This window comes from Calonectris borealis, chromosome 8 (assembly GCF_964195595.1).
Source record: "Calonectris borealis chromosome 8, bCalBor7.hap1.2, whole genome shotgun sequence".
Taxonomy (NCBI): domain Eukaryota; kingdom Metazoa; phylum Chordata; class Aves; order Procellariiformes; family Procellariidae; genus Calonectris; species Calonectris borealis.
The window spans coordinates 11747709-11770051 of NC_134319.1; the positions used below are offsets into that span (position 1 = coordinate 11747709).

Sequence of the window (22343 nt, forward strand, 5' to 3'; positions counted from 1 at the left end):
GGCTGCCTACCCTTGGGGGGGGTGGTTACAGGCGGATGCCTGTCCTTGGCGGTGGCTGTGGGGGGATGCCCGGCAGATGGGGCTTGCTACGGGGGGTGCCCTTCCCTTGGCGTTTGCTGTAGGGGATCCCCACCCCCGGGGGTCACAGAGTGGGGGTGCGCACCCCTGCGGTGCGGCTGGGGGGCACGGACCTGCCCATCCCTGGGGGTGTCGGTGGGGGGGGGTCCCGGGGTGGGAGGGAGGCGGCAGCCCCGAGCGCGGGGGGTGCCGTTGCCCGCGGGCGGGGCGGCCCGCTCCGGGCCGCCCCCGGTGCCGCCGCCGCTGCCGCCGCCGCGCTCCCCCCCGCGGCGAGGCCGGGCCGGGCCGAGCGGGGCGGGGGGGCGGGCGGGGGGGGTGCCGCCGTGTGTGGCCGCCGGCGGCGGGCGCGCCGTTGCCTAGCAGCGGCGATGGGCGCTGCCGCGGCGGCGGCGGCCAATGGGAGCGGCGGCGGCGGCGCGGCCCCGGCGCCCCCCGCCCCCGCCTCCCCTTTAGAGGCGCGGCGGGCGGCCGGCGGCACACAGCCCTCCGCACCGGCACCGCGCTGCACCGCCACCGGCACCACCGGCCCCGCCGCGCGCATGGGGGCCGCCGCGCTCGGCCCCACATAACGGGGGGTGCCCAGCCCCGCCAGCCGCCCCGCCATGCCGGCCGAGCCCCCCCGCTCCGCGCCGCCGCCGCTCCGCGCCGCCCGCCGCAAGCCGCTGCCTGAGGTAAGGGACGAGCATCGCCCGCTGCCGCGGGGGGCTCCGGACCGGGGATGGGGGGGCTCGGGCTGCGCGGAGGGAGGGCGGAGGAGCCCGGGGCGGGCTGGGGAGGGGGGCCGCGGAGCGGGTGTGGGTGCCCCCCTGTCCCCCGGCTCAGGGTCCCGCTCTCTCCCCGGCTGGGGACCCCCAGCATCGCGGGTGCCGGAGGGGTCCCGGTTCCGCTCCGCAGCCCACCGAGCGTGGCCGCCGCGGGCATCCCGCCCCGCTGCGGGATCCCCCCTCCCCGGGCAGGGGCTCCCCTTATCCGCTCTCAGCCTGATCCTCGCCCTCTCCCCAGGGCAGGGCCGTGGGCCAAAGGGCCCCGCTGTGGCTGCGGGCCCGCTTTCAGGCGCTGCTCTTCGCCCTGGGCTGCCGGATCCAGCGGCACTGCGGGAAGGTGCTCTTCGTGGGGCTGCTGGTGTTCGGGGCGCTGGCCGTGGGGCTGCGGGTGGCCTCCATCGAGACCGACATCGAACACCTCTGGGTGGAAGGTAAGCGCGGCCCCACGGCCTCAGCCGCCCGTGGGAACGGTCCCGCTCCCGGCCGCGGCTTTGTCCGCCCCGCGGGGCGCGGAGGTGCGGGGCCGGCCCGGAGGCAGGTGACAGCGCGGGAGCGGGGCGGGAGGAGGATGCCGCCGGGATCCCTGCGTGCGGGGCCGCGGAGGATGGGGCCGTGGATGCCCGCGAGCGGAGGTCCCGTCTGCGCGGCCGTTCGGGCAGCGTCTTGCGCGGGTGCGTGGTGCTGAGTCGCAAAGGGACCCCTACGCGTGTCCCCGCGGGGTTCCCCGCGGTCGCGTCCCCGCACGAGCGGACACGTGGGGCCGGGATGGTGTTTGCCGCCGACCGAGCGCGCGTGTGCCCACGCGTGGGCACCCCCTTCCCGCGGTTCCGCTCTCCCGCCTCCGGACCCTTTCCCCGCGGGAAGAGCCCCCGGGGGCGGTCGCAGCCCCGTACCCGGACAGAGCCGGCGCCGCGGAGTTGCCGGTCCCGGCTGCGGACCCCTGCCCGGCGGGGACGGAGCAGCGGGCAGGGTCAGGCAGGAGCAAATCCCCGTTTCCGAGTGGAAGTGGCTGATCCCCCTCCTTTGTTATTAATAACTCCAGCGTGGATTTTCTCTTCCCTCTCCCTGCAGCTCTGCTCCCCAGCGCTGGGATTCGCTTTCCCTGTGCCTCTTTCCTGCTTTGGGGATCCCGGGGGAGCAGCACCCCGCATTGCACCCCCCGATCCCTGCCCGGCCCTGGCCGGGGGGGGGTCTCCCAGCCTGGGGTCCCCGGCGGGGTGCTGTGCAGGGGCAGATGTTGCTCAGCGGAGGGGTGTCAGCCATCTTTGTGCGGGAGCGCTGCCTCCTCCCCCACGCCCCGCTCCCTGTGTGGTCCTCAGCTACTCTTGGATTTGGTTCAACAATAGAAGCAACTTTGCTCTCCCACCCCCTTTTTTTTTTTATTTAAAAAAAAAAAGGCCCTGCGCTCCCTCGCTACTCGCACACAGATGCACGCACGCACTCCTGCCCAGGAATGCCCAGCTCTCCCACCTGCTCCCCACTCCCGAGGGGTGTTTGTCCCCCCCTTAGGTCTCGTCTCCATCAACCCTTTCCTCTGCAACACGTAGCAGAGAAATCCAGTGATACCTCCTGGTCCGGCCGGCGCCTGAGCGGTGGCTGCTGGAGGAGGGACGTGCTCCCTCCGTGGTTCCCTTGCTCCGGGTCTTGACTTCGGCTCCATCGGATTTTTATTGTGCTTTTGGGGTTGCAAGGAGTCGGCGTTTCTTGCAACTGTGGCCGGAGCCAGGGAAGTGGCTGCGGTTGTTCCTGTTGAGAGGGAATGGGACTTGTGGTGCATCGGGGTGGAGAGTGGGATGGGGAAGGGGCCGAGCCTGGGGACGGCTGGAAGTGCCCAGACACCCGGCTTTTCCTGCACACACATCTGTGCCCCACTGTGCTTCCCAGCTCATGGGTACAGCCAGGAGGCACTGCGGCTGCTCTTAGAGGATCTTCCCCCCCGCTGTGGTGTGGCTGTAGCGCGGGTGCCAGGGGCCTCTCCAAGGAACTGGCTCTTTCTTATGGCTGGGGCATCTTCTTTGGTGTCAGGAGCTGGATTTTTTTTTTTAGCCCACAGTGAAACACCGCTGACCTGGGGTGTCCTGTCCCTTCCTGGGCGATGGGTGCACTGGGGTCTGCGCACACCCCCTGCTCCGGATATGCAGCACCTGGGGTGCTGGGGGTGCTCTTGGGGGCCCCCGTGGCCTTCCTGGGAGGGCTCTTCCCCCAGGAATGTGCACTTGGGGCAGACCCCTCTGTGCCTTGCTCCTGGGTGGCTTGGCCCCGAGGCTGTCCTCAGGTGTTGGCACTACCTGTGACCACCAAGGATGATGTGGCCAGGGTGCCTTTAGTCCTGTGGGGTCCCTGATGGGGTTGCGTGGGTCAGGATGTGGAAGGTTTGCAGTGGCTTTTTCAGTCTCATCTATCAGCTGTGGGGCTGCCTTCCTTCCCCAAAACTATCCATGGGGGCTTGCCTCTCCACTGGCCTCTACCTCTGTATTTTCTGGTGAGATCAAAGCATTCCCTGGTGTCCTGGGGTGTACCCAGCCCTCCCTGATCTGGTGTGGGGATATGTGTTACTGGGGGGCAGGAGGGCCTGGGCTGCCCCTGGGGAGCAGGACGCAATTTCCCAAACTGTGTGGTTGCATCCTGAGCGCTTTAAGCTGCTTCTGGATTCTCTCAGCCACCACTTTCTGCCGTCCCCAGGTGTACGGCAGGGTGGCTGGTGTGCATGTCCCTCTGCAGCGAGCCTGGTACTGCTGTGCCGGGTCAAGGCAGCGCAGCCCTTGCCCCCAGGCTGGCAAAGCTGGGTGCCCCCATCAGCCTGGCCCCAAAGTCTTGGGATCCCCAGGATGCCGGGGGACCCCAGCTCCTGCCTTCTCTGGGTATGTGTGGGGAGGTGTTTGCAGGAGCATGGTCCATCGCAGCCCCGAGGCAGCGCCATGAGGAGTTTAAGGGGCAGAGTCCTGTGTGCAGGGAGTCCTGGTCCTATCATCCTAGGCCAGTAGGTCCCAGCCGATCCCCCAGCTCGGAGGCTGGGTGGCTGAGGATCCCAGGAAGCCTCCGATGACTCCCTGAAGCCGGGCTGTACCGGCTCACTTGCCTCTGCCTAGCCAGCCTGAGGGATGTGGGTTGGTGATGCTCCAACCCAAACCATCTCACCCAGGTGGGGTCCCAACCCCGCAGGAGTGGAGCGTGACCCTGTGCCAGGCTGTCCCCACTGCAGGCTGAGCTCAGCCCTCCAGGAGCCGGGGACCTGGCGGGCAGGGGAGGGAAGAGAGCTGCTTCCCATGGGGGCACCATGCTGCTGTCCCTCCCCAGAGGAATAGGGTGGGCAGCCCTGCTTTGGCCCCATGGCTGGGGTCAGTGTTGGGGCTGTGCTGATGGCAGGTCCCCTGATGGGTCCCCCTGAGCCTGGGCTGTGACCTCAGCCATCACTGGAAAGCGCAGGGTCCCCTGTCCTGATTTGAGGAGTGTCCTCAGCCCCACAGGCTGGGGGGTGCTGGTGCTGCCCTGGGGTTGTGCCTGACCCGCATCCCTGTTTGGGAGATGGAGGGAGGCTGTGTCACCCCATAAATTGGACTCGACTGTGGAAATGTTCAATTAGGCTCCTCTGAAGCAATTAGCCACTCAGAGGCTTTGAAATCCCGGCTAGCGGCGAGTGTTGAGTTACCTCTAGACACCTGGCAGCTGTTCCCGGCTCTCCCAGGGCGTCTGTAGGGCCAAGGGGCCGGGGCGGCGAGCTCCGGGCAGGCAGAGCCCTGGGTGGTGAATGGGCCTGCCTGATTTATAGCGCCGAGGGCTGGTTCAAAGGAAGGCCGGGTTAATTCCTAACCGGAACAGCCCAGCGCCCCGTGCAGCCGTCGTGCTCTCAAAGAGTTGCTGAGTCTCCCCAGAGAAGACCCCGATCCTCTCCTGCAGGGGTCAGGGACACCCTGAATGCGCCAGTGGGATGAAATGGGTGCATGGTATGGGGGCAAGGGGAATTTGCTGCCTTGTTCTCAGCTTGGGGCATGAAGCCGAGACACCCCCAGCCCCCTTGGCAATAGTTTTTGTCCTTCCTTGACCTCTGCAATAGAACTTGTCCCCTCCTCGGCACCCAGGGCAGGGCTGGGGGGCAGCCCAGGGGCTCCCCCTACAGCAGGGGCGAGCAGGAGAGGAGACCCCGGCTGGCTCCGTCTTTGCAGAGAGAGGGGCATCGGGGATGGGAAAGCCACAATGAAAAGCCAAAGATGGGGATTCAGCGCCCTCCCCACCCCACCTCTCCCCCGGGGAGGCTATCCGTACGGCCCCTCTTCCCAGCCCCTGTTCCCACTCTACATGGTGGAACCCACGGGGGGGTGTGGGGGAGCAAGGTGCCGTGGCCATTCCTGGGTGGGCACGGGGAGAGGTGGGTGGTCTTGTTGCTGCCGGCGGGTGGGTTTTGTGGGGTGAGATGTCGGTGCAGGGGCTGAGGAAGGAGCGGGTGAAGCCGGGCTGGGGGGCTGCATGGGGCTGGTGCCGGCAACATGGGGGGCTCTGATGGCAGCTCGTCCCTGCGGCAAGGGCAGCGAGGCACCCGCTGGGATCTGGCCTGAGCCGGCCTCGTGCCCAAGGGGCGGCTCCCGGGCTGCCACGTCCCCGCTCCGTCCCCAGACTGGCGTCCTGTGGGGACAGGGTCCCCACTCCTCTCTGGGTGCAGTGACACAGGTATCGCCCCATAGGGGGGGAAGGGGCCTCCCGGGGTTCCCAGCGCTGCCCTGGGGACCCCCTGCCTGGCCCGGTGGGATTTTTTTCTTCGGGACCCTGCAGTCCTCTCTGTTCACAGGGTCTGGGCGTCTTTGGGGACCCTGTGCCCCCATCCTCGGGGGCTTAGAGGAGCGAGGGGCAGCCGGGGCGTTGCTGCCATGGGGTGCTGAGGTCCCCGTTATCCCAAAAACTCGCCCGCCTGGCTCTGCCCTCTGCTCCAAAGCACCTTTTCCCTCACAGCCCCGACTGGCTCTGAAAGGACCTTTCTTCTCGGGGGGGGGGCCTCACCCAGCAGCCCCCCGCCTGCCCGAAGATGGGGCGCAGGCAGTTTGCCTTATTTATCTTCGGGAGGCGAGCGTGAAACCTCTTGCTTTTCCTTTTCCCTTTCTTGACAGCTCGGTCAGCTTTTTTGGGCTGGAAAATTTTGCTAATTAACCCAAAAGGTTTGGGAGACTCTTTACAGATGGCTGTGGCTTATCTGCCCCCATCCATTTTGCTTTGCTTTTCAACTTATATATTTTTTTTTTTATTTCCTAGAAAGTGTTGTGTTGTGTTTTTTTTTTTTTTTAAACTTAGACGTATCCACGGACATAGGGAGGGGGCTCTTTTTTTGCGTTTTAAATGTTATTTGGCGGCTGGGAGGGGGCAGCGCCAGGGCCCGAGAAGAGGGTTTTATTATCTGCCTCTCCCTCGGGCCTGGAAAAGTGGTCTGAGTTCAAAAAATTCATTTCTTGCCTGAATGAAGCCAGCAATGTGGAAAAATTTCACCATTCAGAGGGGGATGAATGTATGTTTCAACCACACATTAAGTGACATTAGCAAGCAGTGGAGTGCCTAATGTGGCCATTTTTCACAGCAGCCAACAGAGGGGGTGATTAGCATAATTAGTACAGGCAGCCCTATACATATGGAAATGGCAAATGCCTAAATGCCAACACCAGTGGAAATTTATGTCAATGCTGACAGGAGTCTTAGCGGTGAATAGTTCCCAACTGAATCCCCTCTCCCCCCTTTTTTTTTTTTCTCTCTTTTTCGGGGGTCGCGCTGTCCCCTCAGTGCGGGCCGGGGCGGTGCGAGCTGCCGGCTGCCCCCCCGCCCGCGCTGGGAACCGCCGCCCCGCGATTTGGGGTAATAAAGACATTAATTTAGCTCTGCCGTTAAACAAAAGGGTTTGGCCGGGGCCGACGACCGGGGAGCCGGCCTCAAACAGGCCCTTTCAGCCCCTCCGCCGCTGGCTTTTTGAAGGCATCCCCCACTTCTGCCGCCCCTCTTGACTTAGCCGGGCGGTGGGAGCCCCTTTGGTGGGGCCGGGTTTGGTTGGAGGCGCTGGGGCAGCGGCAACGTTCATCCCTCGCCGCTGCTGGGGACACCCATCTGCCACGCACCCCCCCTTTCCCTGGGGCCAGCCCCGCGCCGTGGGGTGAATGGGGCCGGGAGGACGTGTTTTGACAGGACGGGGCCACGGGGCTTTTGTCGAGGCTGGCGGTAGCGGCCGGGACAGGTAAAAATGGCTCTTTCAGCGTGCCCTGGGCGAGACTTCCTCCGGAGCAGCATGGGTCCTTTCACTGCCTCCCTAATCCAGCTAATCCGCCCCACAACACTTTGAAGGTGGCCTCCGGCTTGCACGCCGCTCGGCACGGGGAAGCGGCCGGTTGAGAGATGCTCGGGGCGGTGCCTCGGGACCCCTTCCCGCCGGGATGGTGCACGGGATGCGGGATGATGCCACCATCTCTTCGTGACCCCTGGGGGCTTTCATCGTCCAGGGGCAGGCATGTCTGCTGGTGTGACGTGCTCTGTCCATACCGTGTGCTCAGCGGTCCGGCATTTGCCCCTTGTTGCGGTGGGGGGGTGCTGTAGAGCGGGGTCCCCATGGGGATGGCTTTTCCCGGGCGATCTCAGCATGACCTTGCCCCCCTCCCAGCTGTGGACTTGAGCAGGGGTTTCTAGCCCTGGCACTGGGATGTGGTGCTGTGGAAAGAAGGCTGCTCCCCAGGAGACCCCCCTTTACTGCCCCCAGCTCTTCCCTCTCTGGGGGGCACGGCTGGAGCTGGGGTCAGGGCTGGCATGGCCCTGGGACAGGGCTGCAGCATCCCCTGTGCACCAGCCGAATCTGGGCCTCGCCACACTTGTCATCACATCCCATAGCCCTGTTACAACAGGCAGGAGGACAGGGCCTGATTTTTGGAGGCCAAGTGAGGACATGTACCCAGGCGTGCTCCCTCCCTCTCACATCCAGGTCACCCAAGCGGTAGTGGTGGCTGCTGGTGGTGCCCAGGTCCCATCTGCAGAGCGGTGGCACAGCCTCCATCTGCCCTGGGGGGACACAGAGTGGTCCTTGCAGCAGCATGCGTCTCCCAGGGGGACACTGGTGCCTCTCTGTGGCCCCCAGCACCTCCCCTGGCCCCCCCCCTCGCCTCTGGCCCCTTTGCCCTTGCCAGGCAGGGAGGGCTCGGTGTGGGGCTGGCAGCCTGCCGCGACCCACTGCCCTCCCAGTGCTGCCCGGGCATGCTGCCCCGGCGTGCTCAGCCTGCTGTCCCCCACCCGTGGGTGCCTGGGGACAAGGCCCCCGTGGGGTTTGCCCGCCTCCTGTCCTGGGTAGGCACGGCGGGACATCCCCTTGCTGTCATGCCAGGTGGGGTGGCTGTGTGGGGGCGAACCCTGTGCCGGGGAGGTTGCAGCTGCGTCGGGGACAGCAGGAGCCGGCATGGGCTCCTCTGATCTCAAACCCTCTGAGCTGGGTCTGGGGGGTGCCTGCAGCCCTTGGGGGGATGTGGGGTGAGCTTGCGTCTTCCTGGGCAGGGGTGCAACGTGGGGGCTGGGGCTCTGTCCTGGCTGGGAGCAGGAGCAACCCCTTGCCCCCCCACCCCCTGCCAGCCTGGGGCTACCCATGGCTGGAGGGTGCAGGGGGACTGGCATCAGGCAGAGGGTGCTGCTGTCCCTGCACCCACCAAGGCAGAGGAGGGCACAAGCTGGTCCCGCTGGGCAAGGGTGGGCGAGGGTGAGCTGGCTGCAGCGCCGTGGCCGTGTGTCCTGTGCCAGGAGGGTTTGGGGAGCGGTGGCGGGGGGGGCGGCTCAGGCAGGGTGGCCGGGAAGGGGGCAGGGAGGCTCCCGCCCTGCTCTGTAATTTTGCGGCGGATGCTGTAATTACGGGGAGGGCTCCCCGGCGTGGCCCACGGGCGGGAGGCAGCCGCACACGCAGCTGCCCTCACTGCCGGGGACCCCATCCCCTCCCTGGCACCCTCCCTGCTTGGGCATGGTGGGGGCCCGCTCCCCACCCTGGGTGTTTGGGATGTGGGTGGGCATGGGGTCCCATCCACCTCCCAGCCCACGCTGCTGCATGCCTGCACCCCGTGAAACCCCCAGCCAGTGGTACCCAGAAGTGGCGCCCACCCCGGGGAGGATGCTCGCGCAAGACACGGCTGCTTCCGGGGACTGTCCTGCCCCAGGCCCCGCTGTGAGATTTTGGGGAACGTGGGGGTCCCTTTGCCCGGTGTGGGGATACGGGGGGCAAAAGCAGCCCCCGTTGGGGAGTGGAGCGGGCTGTTAATAAGCAGGACTGGGGCGCCTGATTGGAACCAGAGGGCCCTTTGCATGAAAAAGCCGAGGGCTCCCTTTGTTAATTGGAATAAAAAAAAAAAAAAGGAAGAATTTACATACAGTTCCTCATTAACGTGCTCATTGTTGGTATCGGGGCGCCCCCCCGGCCCCCTCCCTGGGCCGGGGGGCTGCGTGCGGCGTGGGGCGTCTCGCCCCGCTCCCGGCCCTGGGCCGGCCGGCCGGCGGGCGCGCGCCCGTTTGAAGTGTCCTTGGCAGCCCTGTGTGCGCTGCCTTGTCTTTTCATGTTGCTCTTTGGTTAATTAGGGTGTTGGAATTTGAGGCTTCCTCACGGCCTTTGAAGCTTGCTGACGGCTCGCAGTGCCCTGTTCCAAATTAACACTAATTACAAGGGACGGCTTTTTATTTTCTCTTTTTTTTTTTTTTTAATTTTTTGGGGGGCTCCCCCCCACTCCACGCTTGCAGATGTGCGGCTCCTCCCGCGGCCGTGCTCAGCGGAGATGCCCGCGCGGCGCAGCAGGATGCGTCCCCTGGGAGTGGCAGCGATGCTGGGCACCCCCCATCGCCGTCTCCCACCACCCGCCCGGGGTTCAGCGTGGGTGGCGCGGCTGAGATCAGAGCAACTCGGTGCACCTCCTGCCCGACCTCCCAGCCTGCCGGGAAGGGAACGGGTTCCCCCCCCGCCCTGTGACACCCACCCTCCCTGTGTCCTTGTCCCCTCGCCCCAGGCGCCGCCATCCCCTCTGACACACACACAAAGGCCGCGGCCGTGTCCCCCCCTCCCCGGCCCTGGCACAACCTCTATTCCAACTGGCATCTGATGGACACCAGCTGCTTCCCGGCCCAGCCAGGAACAATAAAGACGCTTCCCCCCCCATTCCCAAAAAGCAGGAAAAAAACCACCAAAAAAAACACCAACCCATATAATAAGTCATTAAAAGGGAAGATTCTGCTCCTTATTTGCGGTCTCGCTCTGGCCTCCTCGGCGCTGGCGGGGGGCCAGGCCCGCCGGGGCCCCCGCCTCTTGCTGAGGGAGCGTCCCAGCACGGATGAATCCTGACCCCCCCCCTTCCCCAGCACCCGGGGCTGGGCAGGAGGCGGCCTCCCCCCCACCAGCAGCGCTGCCTTGGGATGCGCCCCGACACCGGGGACTCTGGGGCATCCCTGGTGGGTGGCACGGGGCGGGGGCTACATGCAGCATCCGCCCTGCCGGGCAGGGGGCTGGGAGCAGGGCGGCCGGGTGTTGCGCTTAGGGGTCTCAGGCTTGGCCTCCCACCCTCCTGCGGGCTGTGTCGTGCCCCCTTTGCTGTGCCAGGAGGGATGGGAGCCCCTCCTTCGGTAGGGATGGGGACAGCTGTCCCTGGGACGGTGCCCTGCCATGCAAAAGGCCACGCAGGGTTTGAGCTCAACCCCAGCCGCGCTGGCCGGCGGGGATTTCTCTTCCACACCGAGGCGGCTGCAAATAAGGTCGGCGGCTTCTCCTGGAAACCTCAGCCTCGCCGTGCTCGGAACGCTCCTGCTGCGGTCGGGGATGGATCCCGGAGCCTGGGCGGGAGGAGAGGGATCCTGTGGAGCTCTCCAGCACCGTGTCCCTCCCCTGTCCCCAAGCCCCTCCTGGGGCAGCCTGCACCTGCAGGGGTTTTGGGGTGCCCACCTCTCCTTATGTCCATCCGCTGGCCAAAACGCTGCCCGCCTCAGGGTGCCAGGGAGCAGCTGGGCAGGGACAGGGTGGGGTGTCCCCAGTTTCACTCGCTGCGTCGGGGTCCGGTTGTGTTGGGTATCTGCGGCACCCGCTGCAGCACATGAGTGGGAGGGGGCAGGATGCGTCCCATCCGCTTCGCCAGCTTTCCATCTGTGGGGTTTTTTCAGGGAAAGCAAAGCCAACGAGCCGCTCTGGGGCTGTGTCGGTGGGAAGGGGAATGCCTGGTCCGGCGTGGGCTGGGGTGCTGCCTGCTTGGGTCCCCTGGATGCGAGCGCCCAGAGGATGCAGCAGCTGGGGAACCCTATGGCAAGAAGCTCCCCTGGGTTAATGTGGCACCACCTGGTGCTGTGGAGCCTTGCTCCTGCCCGGCCCCTTCCCTGGGCATCCCGATGGGCAGGATAGGTTGGTGGGATGGGGGCTCTGCCAGCCTTGGCACTGACAGGGCACGTTGCGGTCCCCTCCGCAGCGGGCAGCCGGGTGAGCCAGGAGCTGCGCTACACCAAGGAGAAGCTGGGCGAGGAGTCCGTCTACACCTCCCAAATGCTGATCCAGACCCCGAAGCGGGATGGGGAGAACATCCTGACGCAGGAGGCCCTGCAGCTCCACCTCGAGGCGGCCCTGGCCGCCAGCAAAGTCCAAGTCTCGCTGTACGGAAAGTGAGTCCGGCTCTGGATGGGGGGAACGGGGACCCCCACCATGTCCTGTGTGTCCCCCACACCCCTTGCCATGTCCCCCGTGGGATGATGCCTGTCCTCAGCTCCTCTTTCTGCCTTTCCAGATCGTGGGATTTGAATAAGATCTGCTACAAGTCGGGTGTCCCCATCATTGAGAACGGCATGATCGAGAGGGTGAGTGGCAGGCATGGCGTGGCTCCCAGGGAAGCCCCCAAGGGGGACTGGTCCCCCAAGAAACGGGCAGCGGATGGGCCATGGTGGGGCCGGGGCTTGCCAGCCCCGGGTGCTGCAAAGGCACCACCAGCTCCTGTGTGGGAGGGTGCAGGTTTGGGCAGCCCAGTAGGGCTGAAGGGGGGAGCGGGGGGGCCTGATGCATCCCTGCTGACCCCTCGCATCTCCTCCTCCTGCAGATGATAGAGAAGCTGTTCCCCTGTGTGATCCTGACGCCGCTGGACTGCTTCTGGGAAGGCGCCAAGCTGCAGGGAGGCTCAGCCTACCTCCCGTGAGTTTGGGGGGCCGTCCTGGGGTGCGGGAGGTGCGCTTGGGAGCAGGGGCTGAGGGGGCTGCCAAGGGGCTGTGCCTGTCCTCCCCGTGCAGCCTGGTCCCTTGGTGTTGCTGCTTGTCTTGCCTGGCCCCAGTATGGTCCTGCCACCATTGCTCATCCTGTTGGGTCAACACCCTGGGCAAGGTCCCTGTCCTTGTCCACCTGGCCTTGGTGGCACGGGCAGGGCTGCACCACTGTGGGGGGGTCTGCACCCCATGGGCAAGAGCTGCCCATACCTGCCGTGCCATGCGGTCACACCAGCCAGGGATGGGGACACGGGGACAGAGGCCGTGCCGCAGGCAGGTCCCTGGGGCTGCTCCCCCGCAAGTGGGTGCCACAATGGCGAGGAGGCACCCACGCTCCTCAGCTGTGCCCAGGGACACAGAGGGCGCGGAGTCCCCGGGATGGGTGGCGGGTGACTCCCAGCCAGCTCCCTGCACCGCGGTGGTGGGGCTGGGGACCCCGGACTGGGCGGGGGGAGCCCTCCCCACATTCCTTCTGTTTACGCGTGTGTTTGTCCGGGAGAGCCGGGGCGGCTTGTGCATTGTCAGCAAACGCAGCCCCGCGCTTTCTCATGCTAATGCTGCTCTGAAAGCTGCCCCTTGCCAAACAGATGAAATAGTGGCCTTATTCAGGCTGCTGCTGGACGGGAGGAGGGGGAAGGGGCCGCAGCATCCCCAGCCAGGACTGGGGGACCGGCTTTGTCCCCCCAAGACCTCAGATTCTCCCCGTCCCAGCCTAGGGAGCAGCCGGGAGCGGGAGTGAGTGGGGCTGGGATGGCCATGCCGAGCGGGATGCTGGTGGCATCGTCCGCTGGGGTGGGCAGCATCCTGGTGCTGGGGTACGTGGCAGGCAGGGTGGCACCCGCAGCAGCGGTGGGAGCCATCTCTCCTCGCAATCGGGTGAGTGGGTGCCCGGGTGGGCACCCCGGCTGAGAGCTGGCCAGCCCATGGGGACTCGTCCCCCTTTTTAACGCCAAGGGGTGAGCTGGGCGGGAGCTGGGAGAACAAAGAGCAGCAATCTATGGAAAGACAAAAGGATTTGCCCTGGCTCAGTGAAGCAAGCGAAAGCAGATAAAAGGGGCTCTCTTTGGAAGCAGCAGCAGCTCCGGTTGGTATGTGGGAATCTCGAGCGGCCGGCTCCGGCCCAGCCAGCCTTCATGAATTATTAGGCTGCATTTCTCCCCAGAGCCCACACTCGCTCGGGGCTTTTTCTTCCCCTCTTTGGAGCGCTGGGCTGGGTTATTGGCTTTTTTGTGCGTCCTTTCTGTCTTAAAAAAGAAGCCGAGCGAGGCTGGGAGCTGGCCCCTGGCACCCCGGGCTGGGACGGAGGGAGCAGAGCACCCACAGGCAATGGAAAAGCCCCTTTTCCCGGCTACTCAAGTCCCCTGGGGTCCCGCTGGACCTCCAAGGACCTGGTCTGTGCCCAGCTGCCAGCACCATCCTGAGCCCCCAGAACCTCTGCTGAGCCCGAAAACCTCCAGCTTGGGGGGAGACGGCAGGAAGGGCTGGAAGGGATGCCGGGAGCCCTTGCCTGCCTGCTCCCCTCTATCAAGATGTTAGCCCGCGGGCAGTAATCGGCCTGACTGCTCGCACAAAGCGGGGCCGAGCGGTGGGGCCGGCTCCCCCCGCTTTGTCCCAGCCTAACAGGATCATGCACGCTACTTGACTCGGGCACGGCCCGCTGAGCCGCACAGGGCACAGGGGATGCCGCAAGCGGCCCCGGGAGGGGGTAGGGGATGCGCTGGGGACTGATGCTGCTCCTCTGCAGCCTCGCACCCTGCCTTCGAGGGCACCCCCGGGGCCCGCAGGCACGGCCCCATGCATGGGATAGGGAGGCAGTGGTACCACCGCATGTGGGTTTTGGCATCCTCCATCAACCCAATGCCCCTCTCTCCCCAGGGGCCGCCCGGACATCCAGTGGAGCAACCTGGACCCTCTGCAGCTGATGGAGGAGCTGGGGCAGTTCACATCCCTGGAAGGCTTCAAAGAGCTGCTGGACAAGGCAGAGGTGGGACAGGCTTACATGGAGCGGCCCTGCCTGGATCCCAGGGACCCCCAGTGCCCGCCCAGTGCCCCCAACAAGCAGAGCCAGCAGGTGTGTCACAGCCCGTGGGGACCGGGAGGGGTGCGGAGGCTTGCTGCTCTCCTGCCTGCCCCACGGTCCTGCGTCCCTGACACCTCCCCTCCACTCGCAGAGCCCTGACATCCCGGCCGAGCTCTCAGGGGGCTGCCACGGCTTCTCCAGGAAGTTCATGCGCTGGCAGGAGGAGCTGATTTTAGGCGGCACGACCAAAGACTCCCAGGGCAAGCTGCTACGGTGAGAGCCGCTGCAGTGCGGGCGTCCCCAGGCACGGCGCCGGGGCCCAGCCACAGCACTCGCTCCCGGGATGGTTTGGGACAGGGTTCCCTTCTCCTCGTCCTCATCTGATGCCCATGGGAACCCGCCCTGGCTGTAAGAGGGGCTGTGGGGCTGCCTGGGAGAGCGTGTGAGGCTGGCGAGGGAATGGGGCTGGTGAGCGGGGCAGTGCGTCAGAGCGAGGGGGGCGAGGGGGGGCGGGATGCCTCGGTCCTCTCCTGGGTGTCCGCAGTGGGGATGGGAGCCGTGGGGTGGGGGACGGACCCATTCCTGCATCCCGGGGTGCTGCAGCCGGTCCCAGCGAGGTGCATGCCTGTCCCCCAGCGCCGAGGCCCTGCAGACCATGTTCCTCCTCATGAGCCCCCGGCAGCTCTTTGAGCACTTCAAGGATGACTATGAGATCCATGACATCAGCTGGAGCGAGGAGAAGGCGGGTGCCATCCTGGAGGCCTGGCAGAGGAAATTCGTGGAGGTGGGCACTGGGAACAGCCCCCATGTGGGGCTGGGCAGGGGTGAGCCTGTGTGTGGCATCCCCCTGCACCCAGGTTTTCATGTGGCCACAGGTCCTGGCACCGCCCTGTTGTGGTCCAGTGGGTCCCTAGGGACCCTCAGTGGCGATGCTGATACCCTGGGTGACTCTGGGGGGGATGTACTGGGGAGTGGAGGGGGTCCTGACTCCTCTAACGGGGTGCGCCTCTGACAGCTGGCGCAGGACTCCATCCCGCCCAACGCCACGCAGAGTGTCCATGCTTTCTCCACCACCACGCTCAACGACATCATGAAGTCCTTCTCCGACGTCAGCGCCATCCGAGTGGCCGGGGGCTACCTCCTCATGGTGTGTGTGCCCCCTCTCTGTCCCCCGCCATCCCTCCCTCGCCCCCCTGTCCCCACTAACCCGCTGTGCTCTTCCAGCTGGCCTACGCCTGCGTCACCATGCTGCGGTGGGACTGCTCCAAGTCCCAAGGGGCCGTGGGCCTGGCCGGGGTCCTGCTTGTGGCTCTCTCTGTGGCCTCTGGCCTGGGGCTTTGCTCACTGCTGGGCATCTCCTTCAACGCAGCCACCACCCAGGTATGTGCTGGGGGAAGAGCCGGGTACTGCGGGGCTGGTGGGACCCTGGGGGCTGCGAGGTGTCTGGGTCCCCTCCTGAGTGGTGGCCATGTCCCTTCCACTGACGCTGGCTGCTCTCTGGCAGGTCCTGCCCTTCCTGGCCCTTGGCATTGGTGTGGACGACATGTTCCTCTTGGCTCACGCCTTCACCGAGACCAGCCAGCACATCCCCTTCAAGGTGAGCACCGAGCCCTGCCTGGGGGCTCCCCAGCCCCCTCCCGCCTCCCTGTGGCCTCTCTTGTCACCCCCTCCCTCTATCCCCGCAGGAGCGGACGGGCGAGTGCCTGAAGCGCACGGGGACCAGTGTGGCTCTCACCTCCGTCAGCAACATGATTGCCTTCTTCATGGCAGCCCTGGTGCCCATCCCTGCCCTGCGTGCCTTCTCCCTCCAGGTAGGGCCAGGGTCCCTCTCCGGGGGGGGCAGGAAGGGATGGCCAGACCCCGCTCTGACACGTGCCTCCCCGCCCGCAGGCTGCGGTGGTTGTGGTGTTCAACTTCGCCATGGTGCTTTTCGTCTTCCCCGCCATCCTGAGCCTGGACCTGCACCGCCGGGAGAAACGTCGGCTCGACATCCTCTGCTGCTTCTACAGGTACCAGCACCGGGGTGGCCAGGATGGAGCTGACTCCATGGGTCTCCCCCAGAAGCATGGGGTGACTCTGCTCCTCTCCCTCAACATCTTCTCCTCCTTCCCTCTCTCCTCCTTTCCTCTCTCCCCACAGCCCTTGCTCCTCGCGGGTCATCCAGATCCAACCCCAGGAGCTCGCTGACGCCAACGACAACCATGCCTGCCACCCCTCCCCTTATGGGCACCCCAGCATGGCCACCAGCACCCAGATCACAACCACCGTGCAAGCCTTCACCCGGTGCGACCCCTCGGGCCACCATGTCGTCACCGTCCTGCCGCCCACCTCCCAGGTGTGCACCTCGCCCGCCGTCCTGCTGCCCCCCACCGACCCCCTGGGCTCGCAGGTCTTTGCCCCATCCAGCTCCACCCGGGACCTGCTGGCCCAGCTGGATGAGGCCAAGGGCGGGCGGGAGTGCGTCCCCCTGCCCTTCTGCCGCTGGAGCCTCGCCGACTTCGCCCGGGAGAAGTACGCCCCGCTCCTTCTGCGGACCCGGACCAAGGTGAAGTGGGGACGGCCCCGGCGGTGCCACCCGAGGCGGGTGGGTGGCACGGGGCCCTGCCTGACCCCCCTGCTGTCCCCGCAGGCGGTGGTAGCGGTGCTGTTCCTGGCGCTGCTGGGACTGAGCCTCTACGGCACCACCATGGTGCACGACGGGCTCTACCTGACAGACATCGTGCCACGGGACACCAAGGCACACGCCTTCATCTCGGCCCAGTTCAAGTACTTCTCCTTCTACAACATGTTCATCGTCACCAAGGGCGGCTTCCACTACCCGGGCGCCCAAGCCGCGCTGCTCAGCCTGCACCAGGCCTTCAGCACCGTCAAGTACGTGGTGCGGGAGGGCAACCGTGACCTGCCCAAGATGTGGCTCCATTACTTCCAGGACTGGCTGCGAGGTGAGGGACATTCCTCTTCTCTATGCCCTCCCAAACCTGCACCCTCCCCATTGGCCTAGGGTTTCTGAGTGCCCGTCCTGCTGGCACCACCTCTCTGGCGCACATGGGATGCCGTGCAGGGTGGTGTGCCCCAAGGGATGCTCACCCCTTGCGCTGCGTCCTCAGGGCTCCAGGCCACCTTCGACAGGGACTGGCAAGCTGGGCGCATCACTCATGACAGCTACCGCAATGGCTCCGAGGACGGGGCGCTGGCGTACAAGCTCCTAATCCAGACCGGCAACAAGAAGGAGCCCTTCAACTTCAATCAGGTGTGTGGGGACAGGGCTGGGGCAACCGGGCTAGGGATGACACTGTGCCCGCTGCCCTGCTCATGCCCGCTCCTGCTCTCTCCTCATAGCTGACCACGCGGCGGCTGGTGGACGAGAACGGCATCATCCCCCCTGACACCTTCTACATCTGCTTGACGGTGTGGGCCAGCAATGACCCCCTGGGCTTCGCTGCCTCCCAGGCCAACTTCTACCCCCCGCCGCCCGAGTGGATCCATGACAAGTACGACACCACGGGCGAGAACCTGCGAAGTGAGTGAGCGCGGTGGGCTCCCCACAGCCCCCTCCTACCTCCCGGCATCCCCCTGCAGAGGACCCCACTCCCTGCACCTTCCCTGCCCCGCAAGCATCCCCCTGAAGAGAAACCCCCCCGCATCCCTTGTCCCATCAGCATCTTCTGGTAGAGAAACTGCCCTGCTTCCCCGCGCCCCACGCTCCTCCCCCTGCACCCCACACCCTGAGCATCCCACTGCGCACCCCCCCTGCCCTTCGCCCTCCTGCTGCAGCAACACCTCCCTGCTCCAGCCCATGAGCATCTCACCGCAAAGAAGCCCCTCCACTCTGTTCCCCCTCTGTCCCACAAACATTCCCCTGCTCCCCGTGACCCCCTACCCCACAAGCATCCTGCTGGCAGAGAAACCCCCTCCCCCTTGCCCCCAGTCTGCTCCCTGCGTGCTCCCCAGCCCCGTGGTACCCAACCAGGCATCGGGCTGCCTGGGCTGCCTTCAGGCTGGTGTGGCTGGGGTGCCCCCATGCTGCCTGGACCTCCATACTGCCCGTGATCTCCTCTCCAGTCCCGGCAGCCCAGCCACTGGAGTTTGCCCAGTTCCCCTTCTACCTGAGCGGGCTGCGTCGCACGGCCGACTTCGTGGAGGCGATCGAGAGCGTGCGGGCCATCTGCCGGGAGGCCGCCCAGCGCCACGGGGTGCTGAGCTACCCCAGCGGCTACCCCTTCCTCTTCTGGGAGCAGTACATCGGCCTGCGCCACTGGTTCCTGCTGGCCATCAGCATCCTGCTGGCCTGCACCTTCCTCGTCTGTGCCCTGCTGCTGCTCAACCCCTGGACGGCCGGCATCATCGTGAGTACGCACCCCGATGCATGGGGACCGGGGGGTGACCGGCCGCGCTGCCCTCCTGATGGATAGGGACAGGGACATCCAACTGGAGCAGGGATCATCCCAGGACATCCAGGGAGCATCCCTGCTCCCATCCTGCTGGGTGGCCCTGGGTACCTGCTTCATGGGGATGGGGCGATGGGGTGGCGAGGGGCACCCTGGGTGGAAGAGGCACCCATATGGAGGTGGCAGTGGATGGGGAACACCCATATGGAGGGATCAGGGACATCGCTTATGAAGGGAACATATGGAGGGGACAGGGGTCTGGGGACATCTATGCAGAGGAGTGTGGGGGAACACCCGTATGGAGATGTCAGCAGGTGGGCAACCCATATGGAGGGGTCAGGGACACCCCTTATGAAGGGAACGTATGTAGTGGGCAGGGGTTTGGGGACACCCATGCAGAGGAGGGTGAGGGCCACCCCAATAGATGGAACAGAGGGACACCCCAAATAGAGGGAAAAGGGGCAACGGGGTGAGGCTGCCCTATATGGAGGGGTAGGATTGGGTATGCCAGGCGGAGGGGCAGAGGGGACAGCCGGTCAGAGCCACCCCTCACTGACCCCATCGCCCCCCAGGTCTCCATCCTGGCCATGATGGCAGTGGAGCTGTTTGGCATCATGGGGCTGATGGGCATCAAGCTGAGCGCCATCCCCGTGGTCATCCTCATCGCCTCGGTGGGCATCGGTGTGGAGTTCACTGTCCATGTGGCCTTGGTGAGCACAGGCAGACCCCTGCCCAGCCATGGGGCGCCCCAGTTCCCTCTCCCCTGGCACCCTCACCCCCTTGGCCATGTGCCGATGGATGGCCACGTTACGGGTGGCACACAGGGACGAGCCCTGCATGACATCCCCATCCCATGCAGGGTTTCCTGACGGCTGCGGGGAGCAGGAACGTGCGCTCGGCCGCAGCGCTGGAGCACACTTTCGCCCCTGTGATGGACGGCGCCGTCTCCACCCTCCTGGGCGTCCTCATGTTGGCTGGCTCTGAGTTTGACTTCATCATGAGGTGAGCGCCGGAGGGGCATAAACCAGCCGCTTGTTGCCCCCCAAAAGCTTTGGCAATGGGGGCTGGTGAGCATGGCAGCCCCCCTGGCTGGCAGTGCGGATTTGGGGCAGCTGGCGAGGGCATGTCTTGGCAGGGGAGCTGGGGAGACATGGGGGGAGGCTGGGGTGTGTGGTGTGGGTAGCCATGTTTGGGGTGGGATGGGCTTCATGGGGGCTGTGCCTGCTTACCCCCTCTGCCTGCGGCCCCCCCAGGTACTTCTTTGCCGTGCTCACCGTCCTGACGCTGCTGGGGCTGCTCAACGGGCTGGTGCTGCTGCCCGTCCTGCTCTCCGTCATCGGGCCACCCCCCGAGGTACGAGACCCCTGTCCCACCTCTCCCTGTCCCTCCCCCACCCTGAACCCACCTCTTCATCCCCCATTGCCCCTCACCCTGTCCCCCCTTCACCCTATACCCATCCTTGCCTTGCCCAGGCCCAACCTCACCTCGTACCCACCTCAGCCCATCCCTCACCCAGTACCATCCCTGCTGTACCCCATCCTTTCTCTGCCCCATATCCAACTTGCCCCATACCTGCATGACCCCGCTCCTGCCTCACCCCACACTGGACTCCCCCCATCCCTCCCTGACCCATTTACCCCATCCCTGCCTCACCTCCTATCTCCCTCACCCCACACAGCCCTCGCCCCATCCTCGCATCACCCCGTACTCCCTGCCACCCCCTGCTCCTCCATCCCTGCATGTCCCCTGTCTCTCTGACGCTGTTCCTTCTCTCCCCAGGCATCCCCAGTGGATAATGGCCCCCGCCTGCCCCCTCCGGAACCGGTGCCCCCATGCCTGGGCCCCGGTGGGCTATACGTCCGACGTGCCCCAGCCTGGCCTGCCGCCTTTCCCGACCCCTCGGACACGGAGCGCTACGCGGAGAGCGTGGGGCCAGGCAGTCCCCGGGGACCCTTCATCGTGCCCCCTGCCCCGGCACACATCCTGCTGGAGGCCGGCAAGGACCCCAGCTTCCCCCGCATCACCGTGAGTCTCTGCCTGCTGTGGCATCGCCGGCTCCCTGGCATCCCCTGGGAGAGGGTCACAGATAGAGCCAGGGGACGGGGGCTTGTGGGTCTCCTGTGACCCTGGTGGGGTTACCGGAGGGATTCTTGGTGTGGCTGGGACCCCTCACACGCCGTTTACCCCCCCCAGGTGCTGAAGCCCTACAAGGACAGCCCGGAGGTCCAGGAGAAGAAGGAGGCTCCTGGCCCGCAGCCCACACCCTCCCTGCCCTTCGGGGAGCCGTGCCCCGCGCTGCCCCGAGACTACCCGCAGTACTGCCCACTGGGTGCCCAGCCAGCCCCCCCTGCAGCCCTGCCTGCCTACAGCACCCACCTGCAGGGTCCCGCTGGCAGCTACACCACCGTCACGGCCACCGCTTCGGTGACAGTGGCCCTGCACCCCACGCTGCCTGGCTCCTACCCCAACTTTGGCCCCGAGGGCTTCGCCAGTGGTGAGCGGGACTGCCTGGAGGAGCCCAGCATGCCCAGCACGGGTGGCACCGCCATGCCCAATGCCTTCGAGATGCAGAGCATTGGACGCCGTGGGGCAGGCACCCAGCGTTAGGTGAGCTTGGGGACACAGGCACCCTACCCCGGGGCTTCATGCACGGTGGCTTGGGGGCGTGGGTTGGGTTTAGAGGGGCCCGGCTGACCCCTCCTTTCTCTCTCCCTGCAGGTTGCCAGCTCCTGGGCAAAGCATCTCCCCAGAGCCCGGCGGGCACGGGAGGGTGCAGAGCAGGGTCGCCCGCATTGTGCTGCTAATCGCCGGAGCGGCAATGCCCCCTGGTCTCAGCCAAGAAGGACCGGCCCCCCGTGCCCCCCGTAAAGGGGCTCAGCAGGGCAGGCTGGCACTTCTATGCAAGCTGTGTGCAGGCCATGCCGTGCCCGTATGTCCCCAGCCTGGGGCTGTGCCAATGGTGCCGTGTCCTCCCACACAGGGTTTGGGGTTACCCTGCCCCGGGCTTGTTGCCCCTCCCAGAAATGGAAGCACTAACCCCTCCTCTGTTTCTGGAGCTGCTGGCAAGGCGGGCTTGGTGCCCTGCCAGCTCCCCCGCTGTGGGGTCACTGCCTGCTCCCCGTCACCTCCTCCTGGGACCCCCCACCCGGGCCACATGCTGGGGTGCCCCAACAGGGTGCCCTGGTGCCCCCCATCCCAATAAGGGGGCAGCCCCAGAGCCAGCTGTGCCCTGGGGTGCCGTGGGCAAGGCCTGGGGCGGGCACCCCCACCTTTATTTATTGCAAAGGGAAACTATCTATAGAGAGATATATATTTTTAAGCTTATTTTAAAAGATTTATTTCTCAGCCTACGGCCTCGCCCAGCTGCCCAGGGTGCAGGCGGGGAGGGGGCAGACCCTTTGCCAGTGCAGGGCTGCCCAGCGGAGGCAGCAGGAGCCCAAGGCGGGAACGCAGACCTGGTTCATGCCCCTGCTCCATGGGGTGCTGGGTGGCCATGGGCAGCTCACCCCCTTTGACACTCTGCTCCGTGCCTCAGTTTCCCCACTGGTGAGCATGAGAGTGCTGGAGATAGGGGACATGCCACGGAGCCAGGGAGCCTGTTGCTCCCACCGCACAGGCAGAGTTTTGGGGGGGTCCTTGGGGTGGTCCTTGCTGTGCCGAACCCCTGAGCTGTCCCACAGTCACGGCCCTCGTGCAACGCTCGTGCTCTGCCCTGGTGACAGCACATGCTGATGCACACCCGCGGCAGCGCACGCTCACGTGGGTGCCCACAGTGCCACCGGGCACATCTCTCTGGGAAAGCAAATTTCTCACCATGTCCCCGTGCAGCGGGGCTGTCTCTGAGGCCAGCCCCTGTCCCTGTCCCCATCCCGGGCACCGTCTGCACCG

At 65.8% G+C, this 22343-nt stretch overlaps 1 protein-coding gene across 1 annotated transcript; it reads left to right on the top strand.

The window, feature by feature from the left end:
• Positions 1 to 680: 680 nt before the first annotated feature.
• Positions 681 to 21062, top strand: PTCH2 (patched 2). The gene is made up of 23 exons (XM_075157045.1): positions 681 to 749; positions 1081 to 1273; positions 11270 to 11459; positions 11582 to 11651; positions 11888 to 11979; positions 13923 to 14118; positions 14219 to 14340; positions 14704 to 14851; positions 15083 to 15214; positions 15292 to 15447; positions 15572 to 15664; positions 15753 to 15878; positions 15958 to 16076; positions 16207 to 16612; positions 16697 to 17009; positions 17175 to 17317; positions 17407 to 17587; positions 18130 to 18413; positions 19028 to 19165; positions 19315 to 19457; positions 19709 to 19808; positions 20235 to 20480; positions 20649 to 21062. Exons 1-23 carry the CDS (start codon positions 681 to 683, stop codon positions 21060 to 21062), a joined length of 4074 nt encoding a protein of 1357 aa, XP_075013146.1.
• Positions 21063 to 22343: the final 1281 nt, after the last annotated feature.

Bases quoted from the DNA above. Each gene is read 5' to 3' on its own strand.
- PTCH2 (XM_075157045.1), top strand. From the start codon at position 681: ATGCCGGCCGAGCCCCCCCGCTCCGCGCCGCCGCCGCTCCGCGCCGCC. The intron at 1,274-11,269 runs GTAAGCGCGGCC...TCCCCTCCGCAG, and splicing joins CGAACACCTCTGGGTGGAAG to CGGGCAGCCGGGTGAGCCAG. The intron at 14,852-15,082 runs GTGGGCACTGGG...CGCCTCTGACAG, and splicing joins GGCAGAGGAAATTCGTGGAG to CTGGCGCAGGACTCCATCCC.